The sequence below is a fragment of the Aythya marila genome, assembly GCF_965140915.1.
Source record: "Aythya marila genome assembly, chromosome: 1".
NCBI lineage: Eukaryota > Metazoa > Chordata > Aves > Anseriformes > Anatidae > Aythya > Aythya marila.
In genome coordinates, this window is record NC_139042.1 from 85,347,182 (window position 1) to 85,367,644 (window position 20,463).

General features: G+C 33.2%; 1 protein-coding gene across 1 annotated transcript in view; it reads left to right on the top strand.

Annotated features, from left to right (window-relative positions):
* IL1RAPL1 (interleukin 1 receptor accessory protein like 1) overlaps positions 1-20,463 on the top strand; it is a gene marked incomplete at its 3' end in the record, with an annotated part of 758,136 nt that overhangs the window by 474,755 nt on the left and 262,918 nt on the right. Inside the window, exons 4-5 of the mRNA XM_082779239.1 lie at positions 4,033-4,219; positions 6,365-6,518. Of these exons, the coding sequence (XP_082635365.1) occupies positions 4,033-4,219; positions 6,365-6,518 (341 nt within the window). The remainder of the gene's footprint in view (positions 1-4,032; positions 4,220-6,364; positions 6,519-20,463) is intronic.

Below are 20,463 nucleotides of genomic sequence, written 5' to 3' on the forward strand. Positions count from 1 at the left end.
ATCTAAACATCTTTTAAAGACCTCCAAGGATGGTGTCTCCACCAATTCCATGGGCAGCCCATTCCAATGCCTGACAACCCTTTCAGTAAAGAAGTTCTTCCGAATATCCAACCTAAAACACCCCTGGCGCAACTTTAGCTTGTTCCCCTTTGTCCTGTCACCAGGCACATGGGAGAATAGACCAACCCCCACCTCTTGACAGCCTCCTTTAAGGTACCTTTAGAGTGTGATAAGGTCGCCCCTGAGCCTTCTCTTTTCCAGACTGAACAATCCCAGCTCCCTCAGCCGCTCCTCGTAAGACTTATTTTCCAGACCCCTCACCAGCTTCATCGCCCTTCTCTGGACTCTCTCGAGCACCTCGATGTTCTTCTGCTAGCGAGGGGCTGAAAACTGAACACAGTACTTGAGGTGCGGCCTCACCAGAGCTGAGTAAAGAGGGAAAGAGGGACAATCACTTTCTTAGCCCTGCTGGCCAGACTGTTTCTTATGCAATCTACTGCTGGCCTGCAGGTCCAAATCTACCTTTTTTTTTTAATTTACCTTTTTTTTAAAAAAAAAAAAAAAAAAGTTTAAAACCAAGGAGTTTAGTTTACTCCTTGTTCTATCACTTCACATCCTGATAAAATGTCCCTCTCCTGCTTTCTCAAAGACCCACTTTAGATACTGGAAGGCTGCTGTAAGGTCTCCCAAAGCCTTCTCCAGGCTGAATAATTGCAACTCCCTCAGTTGGAGTTACCTGTCTTCATAGGAGAGGTGCTCTATCTCTTTTATAATCTTCACGGCCCTCCTCTGGACTCATTCTAATACATCCATGACTCAAATCACAGATACATACATTTTTTTTGTCATTAAATAATAACATCTTCACCGAATCACAAAATCAAAGAATAGTTGGAGTTAGAAAGGACCTCTGGAGGTCGTCTGGTCCAATCCCAATGTTCATCAGAGCACCACTCTTCTTTGGCTTTTCCATCCCTTGGGGGAGGAGATTATTGTCAATGAACCACCTGGACTACTTCTGTGCTGCTGTGTTGTCGCATCACCATATATCAAGTCAGTTGAAGTCCTTCATGAAGATCTAGGCCTGCAAATGTGAGGTTGCTTCTATCAGTCTGTACGTCAGGTGACCTGTAAGCTGATAACTGCTATAACGCCACCCTTACCTCCTGTCTTCTCTTTAATCCTAACCCATAAACTCAGTGCTCTCCAGCTGCTCACTCACATAAAGGGAAACTCCCTCTCTTCCCAGCCTATCCTTCCTAAAGATCTTGATCTCTCCATTGCAATACTCCAGTCATGTGGTGTCATCCCACCACATCTCTGTGATCCCAACAAGACTGTAGCCCTGCAACTGCACACAGATTGCTAACTCACTATGTTTATTTCCAATACTGTGGGCACTACTACACAAGCATGTTAGAGTGGCATCCTAGCGTGTTGACTACTTGCAAGGGTTTGGAGGATCCTCTTCAAACAATTATTTTAAACAATCTGAGACATCTCTAGAATACAAATTAGGCTTTTTGGATTCTTTCAGACCCAGAAGCCTAACTTGCATCTGGTAAAGGATAACCAGTTGCAATGGAAACTTGAATGTGCCTCAGAAGGAATGCTTGCTCTGGCATTTCTTATCACCATTATTGCAGAAAAGAATTGTTAGTAGACAAAACCAGAAACCAAAAATTTTGGCCATTTTCCTCTGAATACTGAAGGAAAGAAAAATAAATAGACAAATAAAATCCTTAGCTTGGTTCTTCAGAGAAATGGGATTACAGTTAAAAATTTCCCTGCTTGGTTGCTTTTCCAAACTTCTTCTAGGAATTTTAAAATAATGAGATAATATTTATTTGTGATAATATTTATAACAATATTTAAATGTGAAAATTAAATAGCCAATACCTCCCGGTATTTACTTTCTGTTATCCAATAGTATACTCCTCCCTTGACCCTTAAAGACAGATAGATGGATTGTTTAGACCTTCTCCAGATTTCCAAGTCTTTCAAGAACACAGAAAGAGAATATTACCAATTTGGGAAAGAAAAAAAATTACTTAGGTGATTTTCTATGATGTTCTCAAGCTACAAATAAATACTCCATAGAGTAGCTTTCTGGAGGAATAATCTAATGTACAGTACTGAACATGTGTTCATTGAAATGTCAAATGATTTTGAATTGCATGGAGAGGTAAGACTGGAGACTGAATCATGAGCAGGTTAAAAGCAGCAAAAATGATCCATAATCAATGAATGCATTTTTTATTTTGCATAAAGCGTAAGTGTTATTTGATTTATAGAGATGGTTTCTTGAATGGAGTAGTAAATTGTAGTTATAGCTTCATTATAAGGAAGTAATTTTGTGACTGTTTTCCTTATATGTCTATGAATTAGTTAGAAAGCTAAGGGTTATTCAGTTCCAGAATTTATATTTCTAATAATATTCTCCAATTTGTTAGTTACTTCTATCTTTCTTTTTATGTTTATGTTTTCTCCATAAAATTGGACTGTAGAAGTTTTGTTTGTCTGTTTGCTTGTTTTGAATGAATTTACTTATTCCCTGTTCTTAAGCATTTCTGTCACTTTGCCTTGAAAAGAAACAGACATTAAGAAACAGGATATTAAGAAACAGATATTAAGAAATCTAAAGACAATGAGAAAATTTAGCCATCTTTGACATCTTGACATTTTTGATGCAAACAAGACTGTTCTAAATCAGCAATCAGCTCATAGAGTCTGAGAATGGAAATGAGAAAAGGAATGTTTTCTCAGTGCTCTCTGCAGGTTCCTCTTTCAGCAGATCAGGGGTCAAACGCATTTACAAAACAGTAGGAGAGAAATCTTGTATCGTCACAGTGTGTTCCTAGAGAGTGTTCAACTTTATACATGCTCTTGCAGCCCACCTGGAATCTAAAATGCAAAATAAAATAAAATAAAAATCCTTTCAAGTAATTTTGTCTTTGACACTAATTATAGTGGATAGTGAAATGTGGGAAGCAAGACAATGTTTCCTAGTCTCCAGCTGTCTGGCATATCAAAAACAGAGGAAGTAACAAGTTTCAGGAAAGAGCCCAAACTAATGAAGGTTGTAGGTAATGCAGAAGTAATGTTTTGGCCTGGGAGTATGGGGAATGGAGGCTAAGGTTAAACAAGTCAGCAGTATGTAAGCTTAAAACACCCTTTATTCTGTTATCTTGTCAATGCATATATATATATATATATATAAAAATATCTGAGGGGTGGGGGACAGAAGGATGTAGCCTACCTCTTCTCAGTGGTTTGTGGGGATAGGACAAGGGGCAATGGCTGCAAGTCAGAGCACAGGAAGTTCCGCACTGACATGCGAAAGAACTTCTTCACGGTGAGGGTGACAGAGCATTGGAACAGGCTGCCTAGGGAGGTTGTGGAGTCTCCTTCTCTGGAGATATTCAAGGCCTGTCTGTACACCTACCTGGGCAGCCTGCTCTGAGGAACCTGCTTTGGCAGGGGGGTTGGACCCGATGATCTTTCAAGGTCCCTTCCAGTTCTGTGATTCTGTGATTCTGTAACTGGATGGTTCATAAGACTCATCTTAATTAAAAGTTGACAAAAAGTTACCACTTCCACTTCAAAGCATGCTCAAGTCTGATGAGCACACATCTCATGGTGTGGTGTCTATGGCATGATCTGTTCATCCTTGGAAACTGTTGTAATGGTTTCTGTCAGCTGGTTGGTTATCTAGAATCACTGCTAAATACTTGTAGTTTTTATTGTCTATTTTGTCCTCAAATATACAGTAAGGACAGTAAAGTTAGAAGGAGTTTGATAAAATGGAGAGAGAATCCTTCAGTAACAGAACAAGGCTAACACATTCTAAATATTGTAGATAGTGGCTGAGAAAGCAGTAAAATTATCATGAACCACTGCAGAATACATACAAATAAAATGTTTGATTTTCTGTCTCTTGCTTGGGATGAAAATTATTACTTAAAATATAGCATGTACATTGATTTTTTTTTTTCATTTTAGACTTTTATTTCTATTTTTATTGCGTTACAGAAACTCAACTTACTGTATGAAAGTGTCGATTTCTCTGACGGTGGGTGAAAATGACACTGGACTCTGCTACAATTCAAAGATGAAATATTTTGAAAAAGCTGAACTTAGCAAAAGCAAGGAAATCTCATGCCCTGAAGTAGAGGATTTTTTATTTCCATTTAGGGAGCCAGAGATTCTATGGTATAAGGTAAGCAACCCAATAAGTTTTCACCTTCAACAAGCTATTACACAATGTTCTGATTTTTTTCATGATCAGAATATGATATGAAGCTTGGATTGTTTTAAAATCTGTTAAGAGCAGACAACAGATTTGAGGATAGAAGAGAATGAATTAACTGACTGAGAGCAATTCAATTGCTTCCTTGGGTAAATTTTAGAGCTGATGTTTTCTTAATATCCATTTATAGATGTCACAAATAACATCTTTCTGCTAACAAATGAGCTAAAAAAGAAAACTGCTACCAGTCCAGGTTTATTTAATATGTTAACATAAAGCCACGAGAGCTACATATACAACAACTGCTTGTGCCATATCAGACTGAAGATTGTGTCCCTGGAAACTCAGACATAACAAATACTTGGAAAAATATTACTAGAATAACTACACATAAAATTATCTGAATGAACGGCTTAAATTTGCAGCATAAAATTCAACAACAACAATAACAATAAATCCCTTCTAAACAGTTAGTCTTGATATATTTTGGTTTTACTTGCAACTATAGATGATTTCATAGTTTTTATCAATAGCTTTATTTCAATACTGTGTATTGATTCCCGTATCTTTACTTAAGGGTGAAATACCAGGAAACATGGCTACCTGTGGGCATCTTATAAGAACCGCTCTGAACAGCAGCTTGATTTCTGGGTTTCTTACCATTTGCAGGAAGTACTTAATACCTCAGTAATATAGTACATACAATTTTAACCCCCCCCCCCCAAAAACAGTTCAATAAATCTGAAAATTAAATTCTGAGTATTGTACAAATATCTGTGTATAGAGGAACATCCTAGTATAACTACGTATAATTCTATTCTTTTAAAAGTCCAGTAATTTACCTGATAACTTATAAATTTTAATATAATACCATAGTCTGGTATATGTATAATATATGTATAATATATGTATATATATATATGTATAATATATGTATATATATATATATATATGGTATCTTTATATATGTGTGTGTGTGTATATATATATATATATATATATATATGGTCTAGAAGGAATCTGGCTGAAGTAACTGACTTAACATATCTAAGATGAGAGGTATGTCACCAATTATTTGCTTACATTCATCTCTTATTTTGTGTGTATAAAAAACATACCAGAAGATTTATCAAATTTAAAATTTGATAAAAAAAAATATGTCTGGCTATTAAAATATATCAAAATATTAGCTTTTAAGGATTCATTGACAGCAGTTATCTGAAAAAACTGAAACAGCCTCTAATATTTTAACATTAAAAACCAAGCCCATAATGCATAGACAATGATTATGCTAGGAAAATCAAGTAAAATACTCCCTGACAGTACATTAAAAGATAATGTCTTATGAAAAACATCAACCCTTTTCTTCTAATAACTTTGCTCAGACATGCAAAGACCTAGGGGAAAACAAACAAAGAAATGAACAAACAAACAAAAAACAAGGAAGTTATTTCAAGTATCATCAAAGTTACTCAGGTGAAAATTATCATGTCAAGGAGTCAAAAAAACATGCATGCAGAAAATGCCTCTGTTAATGCACAAATGATAATATTTTGAAAAATTTGAAATTCTGATTTTTTTTTTCAGTTATGTAACTTACTTATTACTAAGAATTCAGATAATTTTGATTCTAAGATACATACAGAAGAAGTTATCTAACATCATTTCTCCTTATTCCCAACTTCTTCTATTTCCCTACTTTTTTAATTGTAATTTTGTTTAAAATAAATAAACATGCAACCCTATCTACTTGTAATACAACAGTCATGTATCAAAGACATGAGTGTAATGAGAAGTAATTAAATGAAATAGAAATCCCTCAACAAACTAGTGTAAAAACCAAACCAATAAATAAATAAATAACACCAAATGAATATTTATTTATTTATTTCTTAACAGATAGAAAATATTATCTCAGTTTATAAAATTATATGGTCTATTTTTCTTTTTAACCAACACTTAACTGAACTGGATTTTGAGATTTTTAATGTACCTAAAGTTCAAAACTGTCCCTAGTTCTTGTCTAGCTTTCTTGGCTTTGAGTAGCACTGTCAATTGTGGTTCAATTTAAGTGTAAGAATATAGTCACTGAAGTGTTATGTTATCTTTAAACAGGAATGCAAGTCAAAGACATGGAGATCAAGTATTGTGTTTAAAAAGGACACACTTGTCATTCGTGAAGTTAGAGAGGATGACATTGGAAATTACACTTGTGAGGTAAAATATGGAATCTTTGTTGTCAGAAGAACTACGGAATTAACAGTTACAGGTAATCACAGGCTCTTACTATCTATTATATGCAGGAAAAAAAATAATTTTGTGACTAAACAACCATTCTGTGATTACGTGATTTGAGTTGTGAATATCTGAATCATTATAACTACAGAAACCATTCTTGCACAAAACCTTGCTGTGCTTAGGCAGGAATGGTCAATCATCATGGTTGTCCTGAATGCTTCACAATAGTATGTGTAATATTTTGATTAAGTCTGAGTTTTGGTGTATTGCAAAAGCTTATAGATAGGCCAAGTTTTTGAATGGAAAATATAGTCAAGGACTATAAGAAGAATAAGCTGAAGACAACTTCAGCAAGCATTAATTCTAGAAAAAAAATAATAAAAAAATCATGATTAATTTGTTGTTGTTGTTAAATGTCTTGGGACATGAGAGTAGTTATAACTATAACCCAATAACAGTAGGTCTGATTGCCTTGGGACATGAGATGAGTTGTAACTGTAAACCAATAGCCTGGAAAGATGTGTGCATGTATATATATATAAGGGTTAGCGTTCAAACAATGCATAAATGAATAGCATTCTTTCTCTGTTATTCTCTGCTGCCTTTTCTGTAATTTATTGTTCAAGAACTTCTTGATCTCAATTTTGTGTGCAATCATAACCAATTAACATGTTTTCCATTAGTCTTTTTTTTTTTTTTTTTTAATACATTTATTTGGGGCTTTAAAGGTATTTTGAAGTACCAAATTCCACAGAGTAATTACATAACATATGTAAAATATAATTTAGCAACCAGCAATTGAAGAAGATGAATTTAATATAATCTGCATTTAAAGCTACCATATCAATACTTAAAATTCCTCATAGATGAAAACAAAATAGGAAGGTTCACAGCTGAAGAACAGTATGAAGAACAGTCCATTGGCTTTTCAGTTCTTGACCGGACCTCTAACATCTATTTAACAAGCTTTTAAAGAGTATAGCTGTATGCTTACTTAAGGCAGAGGATTAACCTCTAGAATTATAGGATGACATTGGAAGGCAGGAATGCAACACAATCTATATAACACTGTGCAGTTCAACAATATATTGAATATACAGAAAAAGAAGGCAGAAGCAGTATTTCCCTGGGAAAACCAAGATTAACTAGATTTGCATGGTTCACACCAACATTTGTGTATATAAACTGTTGTATATCAGCTCTCTCAAAATATCAAATAAAACAATAAGCAAATCTTAGACAAGGAGTTCTGTGGGCTTATTTTTTTTTTTTTTTGGTTTGTTTCTTTTTTTCTTTTTAGTATCTAATATATAAATATTTTGCATGATGACAATTAGAAACCACACTTACATTGTGCATTAGATTGACTTGAACAGTTTCTCTTTATGGTGAAAAGTTTGCTTTCTATTTTGATGTGTCCCATTTACTCCACATTATCAGAAATTAAAATGAATTATGGTTTGTAATTTTCTTCTATTAGAAGAAAATGTTTTCTATGGTTTGTGATTTTCTTCTTTCTTCAGTCTGGGAATCATACTGTTTATGTTGTTTTGAGAGAATTCAGGCAATCAATTATATTTAAATTCAATATCAAGGATATCTTCATATGTTTTCTGTTGTTTGGAATTGATTTATTTAGTCAGTACAGACAGGAAATTATTGTCTAATGATTAAGCTCACAATAAACATATCCTAATTGATTCTCATGCATACAAGGCAGAGATAATAATAATATAATTTGATTTGTACCAGGAGGTTGTCAATTACCTTTTGCAATATATGATGTATGTATAAGTCATATGATTATATGACTTAAAGAGTGTTCGCTCATTCTTCAGGTGATTCCTCCTGTCCCCGTGGGTGATGCTCCACTGTGATTTCAAGTAGACTCAGAGAGGGGAGAAAGAAAAGTGTTGCAACCAGATGCATGTTGCTACTTCTAGTTTCAAAAATGTAATTCATCACTTGTGTTGGTAGTTCAGTGTTTAACTGGACAGAGACAGAAAGAGACTTGGTTGATTTTGATGTGTTAAAAATGAATGAATGAATAAGGAGGGAATTACTTAACTTCCACCTCTGTCACCCCTGGCAGATGTAAAGATAACCTCCAAAGCAATAAGCTGCTTGGATAGTACTGGTACAAACAGATCTATCCACAGTACTAATTTTACTAATTTTATACTAAAACTAGTAACATCTTGATAAGACTTTTTATCAATGCTTTATAGGAAGAGATTTGAGCTTTACAAGCCAGCCTTATACTTTGTGCTGAAAAACAATTTTTGTCTTCAAAATACATTTAGGAGTATTTAGAATGGGTGGATTGTGGGTGAAGGTGGAGGGGACAGATAGCTTGTTTTGAAATAGAAATTAGGCTTTAATTAAGAAAATGAGAAATAAATGTTCCAAATGTCAAATTAATGGCAGAAAAAATAATTGCTGATTGATTTCTTTATTATATTAATGAAAATGTAATTAATTAAAACTAAGCAACTATGTATCTTTCCAACAGTTTCTGATGTGCCTCCAGGCAGTATTGATAAATGATGACATTTGTGTGAACTATTGCTAAGAACAAATTTAATCATTAAGGATCAGATCAAAAAAAAAAAGTGAGAAAATATTTCAGAGGCATTTGAATTTTTTCTGCCAAACATATTAGTGAGTTACAATAAAAGAAATACAGAAGTATGAGCAAGCAAGTAGTTTTGAGAATTACCAATTTGTCTCTTGCTTTCAAAAATCCTTAACATAATGGAGCTTGTGATGTGTTTATCAAAATGGGACTCATGAAAAATAACTCTTGCTTCTTGCTATTCATTAGTATTACCTTATCAGGGTTCTCCGTGCCACCAATATCACACAGCCATCATCAAAAAAATACTTTTTGTTTTGTTTTGTTTTTCCTATGTGCTATGTTTCCACATGTGTTTAAGATTGGAACTTGGACTTTCTACATTTCTTTCCAAGACTATCTCATCTTTCCTATAGAAACAGAAACAAATGAGCAAACTAAAATCACTTTTGATGCAAGAAATACATGAGCCAGATATTTTATATATGTAAACATTTGTATTTTTCTACAGTAACTGAAGATCCAACTTTGTGCATTATTACTAGTATGAAATCAAATGGTTTACTGTTTTGTTAAGAAATAATAGATGTCTGGTTGGTGACATAACAGGATTAAGTATGTTCTGTGTTAAGTATGCGATTAAGCATGTCCTTCCTTTTACTTAGAAGAGGCAAGGAGAAACAGAATATTGGGAGGGTACAGTTACACAATCATAGGCATATTCTCCAAACACCTAAATTTTTCATCCTTATTTGGTCTCCAAAATTCAAATTGGAATTAAAAAAAAAAAAAAAAGTTAAATGATGGTTCTGAAAAATACTATTATTTCAATGGATATCTTACCTGTGAACAATTTATACTGAAAACTTTCCTGCAGATAACAAACCAAGTTTGAACTCAGGAAGTTATTTGGACAAATATCTCAAAATTATTTGTTGCAAACAGTCTTTTTTGTGGATGATAATTTAGATGTTATATAACTTAATCAATCAAATAAACAAAAACCTGTTAAGTCTTTCCTCCTTTTGTGGGATAGAAATTATGCTCAGTCTTTCTCTCTCTGATTTCTTGTACTACTGTATGTAAATAATATCTGTTCTTAATTTCAAATACAAACAAGTTTGAATCTCAGAGTTTAAATTCATTCATCACAGATCTACCTTAAAACACAACGGCAGACGTAATACTGAGGTGCCATACAAATACATGTGGAATGTACCCAGTAAGTATGTTGAAGGTATACAGATATTCAGACTAACCTTTACATCCTGGTGATTTTTAAGACAGGATTGGGTTGATATCTTAATAAAAACGGAACAATAATATAAATCTCACTAATGAAGAGAAGATAAGGTGTGTTCAGACAATATCGAAAAGGATAGAAAAGTTTTTCTTATAAATTTATAAAACTTATAAGAGAACTTATAAAATTTATCTTTCTGTTATTATGCATAAGAACTAGGGTAGAAGTTAGAAAGCCTTCACAAGAGTTTGGTGGAAGAACCGGGCCATATGCATAAGGAACTGTGATATGGTAAATTAAGGGCAGCTCCTGGGTGATTTAAGGCAGACAGAGGGTGAGCCAACTATGACATTGGTGGGACATGTCAGCAGGCTTCCTTCCTCATCTCTCTCTCTTTTTGGATGATGTTGTGAAGACAGTTGACTTCAAGATCACCTTCATTTTCCAGCACTTTGGCAGTCTTGATGTCTTCTATACGGAAACTGCTATTGCTACTGCAGACTATTAAACTATGGATATAATTATATAGGCACATAATATTCAATATGATGTTGCATATTCTTGCTATGTTAATGTTTCACATATTATATACCTCTGTATACAGTATAATATTGAACAGCACATATTCTGATTCAGAATTAAAATTGGGGGAAGAAGGAAGGAAGGAAATTCGCACATTTTTTAAAAGGCCAACTTTATAGATCATGTCCATCTCATCTAACTCTAACAATTGAAAATCAGTAAGCCATGAAAAGTGAAGATTTTCCCTCCTTTTATAGAATGAGAAAGCAAATTATGTTCTCTTAGTTTAAGTTATATGCATTGAATCTCATTTTTGATTCACCTTTAAAGTAACAACCATGTTTTATGCTTACTTTTAAGATTCATTAAAAAGAAAAACAAAACAAAACAAAACTTATTAATGGCTAAAACATTGTACGAACATTTGTAAATTACACACAAAATCTTCAAATGTTACATACCCGTTCCTTACCAAGTATATGTTTAAATTCCATTCCAAAATATGATTTATTCTTACAGTATGGATGCATCTTTCAGTTAGGATAAACCTTTTTTTAAATTTATTTTCATATTTTTAAAAAAATCTATATTTCACATTGAAAATATATCATCTAAATATTTTGAATCAATTTTCTTACTGTGGTGCCATCTGACTTAGAAAATATCTGCTTTGCAGATTACTCTAGTCTTATTTAGTTGGTAACTAAATTCAATATTCACACAAACTGTAATTAATGGTTCTTGGACTGTAGTTATGTAATTACATACTTTAAAAAGTCCTTCAATGTTCTAAAACGTTTGTAGACATTTATACCTGCAGACTAGCCAGCATTAGCAATTCTTTCTTTTATATGTTGAATTTTAATTAAAGCATACCTGCATTCTTAAATAAGGGGAAGGATTACATTTTTGCAGAATAGTATCAGTATTAGTTTAGTCATACTGCAAACATGGGTCAAAAATATTTTCCAGTGGCAATTTACTTTCACTAAATGCTAGGTTTAATAATATTGTTTCTGTTATTTATACTACCAAAATATTTGCAAGGACAAAATCTTTCAGTTTTTGTATGGTATCAATCAGATCAAATGAATTCCAATCTGGGTGAAAGAGAGAGCATATGTTTCCCCACTGCAATTTCATACAGTTGTTCTTGATGAACAACATAAAGCAAACACACCCTATCAGCCTTAATTATTCAATTCCTCCAAGACTATTTAGTTTTATATATATATATGTATATATGTATATTTTTTTTTCCATTTTGTTAAAAGTGAGAAGTTCTTACACCTTGCAGATGGAATCAGATCCAATCAGTAGGTTCTTATTCCTGAAGCCTTTCCTCAGAGATACCTTTTAGTGTATTAATAATGAATCAATTAGCTCATTGATTTGCCTCCTTGAACACATCTCCTTCTGGAATAAGCAGGAATGAGCAGAATTTTAGATTTAGAGGTTTGAGTATATTGACAATCAAGCTATAATAATACTAAATTAAATCCAAGTTGATACAATCTTTTTTATTATTTAAAATTAGCCTGTTTGGTTTAAAAATCTTTCTGTAACAACCTTGCAAGTGGCAGTTTATTCTTTTCCATCTGCTATGTATAACTTTTTCGTTCTCTAGATTTTTAGGCAAAAAAAGGAATGCAATTTGTCTGCTTACAGTTACGCAATAGCTGACTATTAGTGTTGCTTAAAGGCTGGGATTTGTTGCATAAGCTTTGTCTTGTTTGCTTTCTGATAGAATTAAGCTTCATTAGTAGAAAATCTTAAATGACAATAAGCATGTATTTTTATTCCTGAAAAGTCCATCATGAAAATAACCATTATTGACAAATAATTATAACTAAATTATATAGCTAGCCTCACAACTCATAACATTTGGGTTTCATTTATCTTTACAGAATGCATGGCCATCCAAAATATGTTGTGAAAAAAAAGGGAGATATTGTAAGTTTTAGCCTGCTTAAAGTGATCTGTATTTTAATTGGTTATGATAAAATAGGAACCCTTTTTTCCCCGGAGTGTTGGCATTGATTTTTTCCAGTTCTGTTGCTCTTTCTCCTTCAATACATTCAGAGGCAGAGATGTTGCAATAGGCATTCACTTCTTTATTTTTAGCTGGTACTAAGTATGAAGAGCATTAAAGAACAAAGAGGGTTGTTTTCTAAGCTTTTAGAGCTTGAGAACAGACTCTGCTGAATTTCTGCAGCTAATAACAGGGATGAACCATTTTGGATGCACCAAGCTCCTCCTTGGTTCAGCTGATCCTAATAATTATCAGAGCTTATGTTCATTCCTTTTGTTCATCATGAATTTAATTCAACTCCAGAACATATTCAGAGAGAAATTCTATTTACCAGTATTACTCTCTGCAAAGACTAATAAAATCTAAAGCAAACAATAGACTCATTAGGAAAGCAGTATGTTCAAAATACTTATCTAGCACTTTTGTAATACATAAAATTCTGTAGGTTTAATAAATTCATATCTGAAGAATGGGTTAGGTGTGTTTGTTGTTGTTGTTTTGTTTTTAATTAGAAATGAGTGATTTCTTTTATAGTGCAATCACATTTTGTGTGGCTGAAAACTTACATGAGGACAGCAATGAACAAAGCTTTGAGCAAAAATAATTCTTGCATAGTATACATTCTATAATATTATTTCCTTCTATGTTGTTACGTTTTTCAGCTTAATAATAATAATAATAATAATAATAATTTCCATTACCCATTTTCCTCTCTAGCTGGTAGTGTATCGTCAGAAAGGAGAAGTTATCAGCCTCTTGTGTCTTTTTGTACAGGTAATACAAAAGCAGACCATTACTTGTAAAATCCTTTAGGTATATTAGAAAGTTTTGTGTTTAGTACTTTAAAGTAAGTTTCAGTCTTTACAACCTCATTTTAACCATCCTTGTTTGCTATGTATCATGACTCTCAATGTATCTTCTTATCTCATACAGTGTTATTTAATGTAACAAATATATAAGCTTTGTAATATTTACTTAGGTAAATGCTACAAAACCATGTAATTGATACTGTAGTCATGACTTCTGTTGCCTTAGAGTCCTTTACTCCCTATTGACATCATGGTGTCAGTGAAAGTGGAAGTTCTTAGCACGTGCTTATCAGTAGAAGAAATCTTCTATTCCCTGAAGAAAATGAAGAATACCATTTAAATTATCCACTTTGTAATAAGTGTAGTGTACTTCTGTGCATAGTTTTGCTAAAACTATGCCATTTTTGCTTACTTCTATCTGTTGTTCCATTATTAAGAACTTGATGATTTTTTATAATTTACATGTATATTCTATTTTTTGTTGCAGATTTATTAATATTATTATTATTATTATTATTAGCATTCAAAACAAAAATAACTCAAAAAAAAATTGGCTTTACATCAGTTGAGAATAATTTAGGGAAAAGCCATTCCTTGGTGCGATGGAAGTTTGTGTGAGCCAGTTTCTCTTTCTTCATGAGTCATACAAGAATATTGAACTATAAGCATTTTAAGTAGGTGTTGTTACCATGGTATCACTTCCCAATGTTTCAGTTTGGTGTGATGAAGTTGTTAAGATGAGCTTCATTTTACAAAGAGAAGGAAGCTATAGACAAAAATGTAACAAAACAGTAACTGTCAGTGACTACTAAAGACACAAAAGATGTATAAACCCTTAGTTCATTAAGATGTTATAAAAATTAAATAAATCCATTCTTAAGGCACTCAAGATGCTTGTTAAGCAGCCTTTTAAAAAGCAGTTAAATGACATTCAGTGTTGATGTTTCATGTTATTGCTATAGGATCAGAAGATCTCATTTTAATTTTACATTCCCCTAGAATTTGTTAAATCCAACAATATTTTCCTAACCTAGCATTTATCACTTTCCTAGTTTTTATTTGAAAGTTTTAGGTAATTTATGTGTACAGTGGAGTCTTCTAGGATGGTATTTTAATAAACTAGTGTACAATGTGTTGAAGTCTGATAGCATATAGACCCAGAGTTGCCTCTATCCTTAAAATCTATATACCTCCTCAAAAAGTCTGTACGTAATTGCAATAAATGAATATTTAGCGTTAAGATAGAGAACAAACTTTAACATATAATAAAGTAATGGTAGTATTAATAAGAGTCTCACTGGTACTTTTTGGCACATTGGATGTCATGTTTAGGTTTATTGTTTAAATAAACATTATCATTTCATATCTTCCAGATTTACCCAGTTGTAAACTGATTGATCCCATTCTTATCCAGCATGGAAAAAACACCTATTGGCTTACTAGAAAAAATGCTAAAATATACTTAAAGCTCTAAAGACAAATCTAGGAAACTTTATCTGAAAAAGTTTAAAAATGAAAGATATATGAGAAGGAATGGGAATGAATAAATCAAAATTATATCATAATTTAACTTCTGATGTTTCACTTATCTGTTTGAAAGCTTAATATACAAAAACAATTTCACCAGCTTATTTTTTTTTTCTGTGAGAAGTTGATAACACATGGTAATTGTTTGAATATGAGAAAGAAATTGGAACCAGCAATGACATTTTTTTTCATTTCCTTAACACAGTTTTTCTTTTCACCTTGGAGTATTATAATCACATCCAGAACTACAGTAATTTAAAAATATGAGCTATAACTTCATAGAAACAAGACTAAAGAGTGATATAAAACAGTGGAGTTCATCCATATTCTTTATACGGTGTAGAGATGGGAGAAATAGAATGGAAGGATGCCTGTGAGTTTCCTCCCTAAAACATTGTCTCTCCTCACTGCATCCTTTCCATGTTAAACAAGATGATGCTATTTCTCCAGATACAGCAGATGACATGAAACATTCTCAGCCCTTAATAAACCCTTTATGGACTCAGCAGTCCTGTAGCATAATTTTACTCAAGTAGTGAGAGGTTTATTAATGACGAGTGCATGATCTGTTGAGTGTTTTCCTTTAGAAGTAAGATTCCTCTTGCTTAAATTCAGTATTTATGGCCATTTCTGTATGAGCTAGTAGCTCTTTACAGCAATTGCATAGCATGATTCATCTCCTAATGCCAATGTATAAAACATCAAATGAATTGTTATGTAAATTCCTACTTCTGTCTCTTGACAGACTCAGTACACTATCAAAAGAGCTTTGGGTAACAAGGGTTCCTTAAGCCATTAAAATGAGTCTATAAATCATTATAGTTTTATAATATAAAAATCTAAATAAACTGAATCCTACTTTTTACTGTTTTACAGTTGCTATGTTTATAATCTTTGGAAATGGCAAGCTGGCTCTGCAGTTTTTAGACTGAGGTGTACAGCTGAAAAAGAGCTTTCAGTTATACAAGGCTGTCTTCAGATCTCGGGGGCTTGATATACTATCTGGTCTAATAAAATATATTGCTTCTACCTTGTTTAATTTAAGCCATCATGTCTACAACAGCATTACTATTATCGTTTTTCATGGTATTTAGGTTTTCTTAGGATGGAACCACAGCATGAATCTCTATCAAGTAGATGCATTGTGGAGGAAAGTATAGGTTTTTGTTTGTTTACTTTTTGAATACTATTGCTTTGATTCATTTTGGCCACTAGGATAACCTGTGCTTCACAGGTGTTCATATAGAGTGTACCCTTTTCTATTCCGTGTTTTATTTGAAAGTGATGCTTGTGGTTACAAGACCACCAAAAACTTTCCTTTTATATTTCACTATTCTGAATAGAACTCAAATTAAACATCAAGTAATTGATAATTGAAAACAAAAGTTTTTGTTTGGGAGCAGCAGTAAACAGAATAAATGTTTTATTAGTAAGTAGGTGGGATACAATGTTTCAGTGTAGAAATGGTACATTTATTTTAAACTGCTATGTTTATTCACTGCTTATCAGTGTCTTCTGACAGGGCATTTTTACTGTTTATACCAATTGACAATGATGCTTTGGTGAATGAAGAACCTGAGGAGAGATAAGGCTTTCATTTTGTTCTCCAGGCTTTCATTCTGAGCCTCCAGCTCCTGGTCTCATCCAGGCAAATCATGAGAGGCAGTCATCTCCTGCTTCATCCTCAACCCTGTGTTCTGCACTGCAGTCCATGCACCAGCTGCCCTGGAGCATCCCATACAGAACCTCTCCTAACACACACCTCTCCCACTGGGGATTTAATTGACCTCTCTCACTTTGCAAAGCCTGTCCTTTGAAAGCACAGGCACTTTGGCTCTGGGCATCTCTTCAGTGATGCTCTTCATGTGTGGTGGCAGTGGGAAGCTCCCAGGGCACACCAACACTGCAGGGCTGAAGGGAGTCCTTAAACACCAGGTATAGAACCCCTCCATGAAGCAGCAAAGCCTTGCTGTAACCCTGTTTAGATTTTTCAGTTTTTTTGTTCCTTCAAAGCAATTCCATTAGTTTTTTTGTTTTTCAGAATTTTTGAGCTAGCATTCAGAATTCAAAAAGTCACTCATGTATAACTTGTCAAAGGGCAAAAAATGCATTGTGATAAGCTAATTTAAATAGAAATAGGCTCATTCTTTTGTGTGGGTTGCATATGCATTTTGATATGGATTTTTTTCTCTCTCTCTCTTTTTTTTTTTTTTTTAATCTTGATTTTTATGAGCAAATTCAGTTTTGTGAGGAGCTACTCCGACACCTTCAGGAAAAAGAAAAACAAGGCTAGGTGAACAGTTTGTCATTTTTTAGAGCTGACAATATCTAGACTTTGCTTTTTGGTAACACTTAAAGAATGACAGTTTCTTAGGATGAATGGGAAGGAAGGAACAGAGATTAGAGAAGGATAGACACTTGCAAAATATGGATAATGTCACCTTTACTGGAAATTATGTGATCATAACAAGAAAAGCATTTGTTTTTCCTTACTCTTGTACACAAATAAGAAATTGTACACTTGAAAAGAAATAGAACCATGCAGCTACTATTCTGACAAAGACAAGCTCAAAAGATTGAAGGAAAAAAAAATATTTGGAAGAGCTTTTCTGGCTTCTGAAGTCAAGGACATTTCACAACATGTTTGCGTGTGCTCTGTACTGCCTTATAGTAATATATTATAAATGTTAGTTGGCAGATTACATCTCATATATTCAAAAGTGTAATTCTTTACTGTTCTGCTCTAGGTGCCTTCTTGTCTATGTGGTTCATGAACACCCTCATGATCTGTCAAAATAGATTTGAGATGCACATAAAGCTGAACGAATGATGATTTACAAACTCCACTCAGGAAGATAAACAGGTATATACACCTGCCATGGTGTATATATGGAAGCATATATACAGGAAGCATAAACCACTGAAAATTCCTTACTTTATACTGCAGTTTATGTATGCTGGAAGAAAATATTATCTTTACAAACAAATTGGAGGTCCCGTTATTACTTAATAATTCCATAGGAGACATAGCATCTTCTTTTAATTGTCTGTTTAGCTTTATTTATTTATTTATTTATTTATTGAGGTAGCTTTTTAAAACAGCAGCTGTGGAAAATTAATTCAGCTAAGATAAAACAAACCAAAATGATATAAATTATGCTTTTAAGACTTATAGACCAAATTAAAAGGCTTTCAGACTTGAAAATGTTATTTCAGTTTTTGATTATATGGTACATTAATACTTCTAATATAAATAAATAAATAAATAATGTGAGCTGACCCAGTTCCCTTATTAAACTGAGTGTTTCATAGTATCGAAGTACAGAAAACTGTACTTTGTACATAGCATCAAACTTGCATTAACTTGATTTGTATTGACTATACCAAGTCAATACAAAAGTGATGAATCTAGTTCTGAGGATTTTAAAAGGATTTTGTGAGCAGAAAGACATTTTTAATAAGTAAATTGTTACACAGTGAATAGCTGCATGTGTAGAAGGTCCTTATAGTTCCTAATCTTGTACATTATTGAAGTATAAATTGAAAGAATAGAGTAGGAAATGTAGTCCTGGCTCAAGAACTAAAGTGGAAGGGGTTTTCATTCCTATTTGTTGTGTCAGTTGATAGCATTTAGTTAAATTAACTGAAATGCTGTGCAATTGTAAGAATATGGATTGCTAATTCAACAGACAATTCAAAAAGGTATTTATTCTGTTAGACAACTTTCAGCATTACTGAAAAGCATTACGTTAGGATAGAAAATCAGTTGTATTCTGAAATTTCTGTCACTAAAAAAGAAGCTGGAATAGGTCTGCCATAGAATCAATACACCAAAGGGGGTTTATGTTGTCACTATTTGTATCTTCCTCTTTTATTTTAGTCCATATAGGGTCTTGAAAAAATAACAATAAAAAAAAAGCCTTTTTTAGAAAAAAAAAAAAAAAGTTTTTTTTACATATTCAAGTATAAGGCATAGTCAAATGCCCTTGAAGTTAGTTTTACGTGCTAAACGTTTAATTAAAAATAGAACATTCAGGTGAGTATAAGGGGAATAAAAGAAATATCAGTTAAGAAGACTGAAATCCTTGTCATGTGTCAAGTCTTATGACAACACACAAACTGTGATGGTATGTTACTGAACAGGGTAAGTTTCTTCAGTCCTAATACAAAGTGTATGCAGCCTTGAAGTTATAAAATTTTAAGTCAGTATTTCAGTAATAATTGTTTCTGAGATCTTAGTAGACACTTAAAAATATTCAAGTGTTTGTCTTTAAACACATATGCACACACATTCAATAAAGGTGAATGGAGCTCCCTGATTAACAGTCAATAGAAAACATTCACATTTCAAATGTGAATACATTTGAAACAAATTCCCTTTTCCTTCTTCAAAATTGGTGTCAACATTTTTATCTGGGTGCAGGAGAAAAATGAAGGGAAGGAAAGAGAAGCAGGAGGAAGGGGAAGAGGAGGAAGATAAAGAGGAAGAAGAGTAGGAGAAGAGAAGAATAAGTTGCCTGTGTGTTTGACTGGGGAGAAAGGGAGATAGGGGTTTTTGTGTGGAATACGTATTTTTTATGGGATTTAGCTGTAGTTAACCATAAGCAAATTTTTTTGCAACAGGTCTTTGACGAAATATATGGGATTTTCTGCCCTGGATGGAAAAAACACTTTTTAACAATAAAAAGCTAATATGAGAATCCTGCTAGTGATCTAATATTAGATCACTAATTAGATCACTCCTTTATGAAATAAGTGATTTTTTTTCATTCCTATAGTAATGCACACACTCTTTTTATCCTAAATAAAATGCTAGTTTTGCTGGGGACAAGGGAAAGTGTTGCTGTGAATTGAAACCTAGGCAGCAGCACAGGAATAAAGACTATTTCTTTAAGAAAAACTTATCTTTTCTTCCACCATGGAACAGAAGCTCAGGAAGACTTTAATGATATATCTGGAAGTATGGGAAGATAGAAGTAGTAAGAATCTTCTGCTAGTAGAGAGGAGAAAAATGTATAGAGAATATGTTTGTTTGTTTGTTTGTTTGTTTGTTTTGTTCTGCTTGTTTTGGGTCTTTATTTTTATTTATTTTTTCCTGAGGAAGAACCACTGTAAATTTGGTTGTGATTTTCCCTTCTGTGAGAATCTGTACCATTTTTCATATGATGATGTTGACACCAATGACCGTGGTGAACTTGTCAAAAGGCAAGAAAGTATTTCAGTGAATACAGGTGTCTCTATTATCATGAATGGCTACCGGAACTGCAG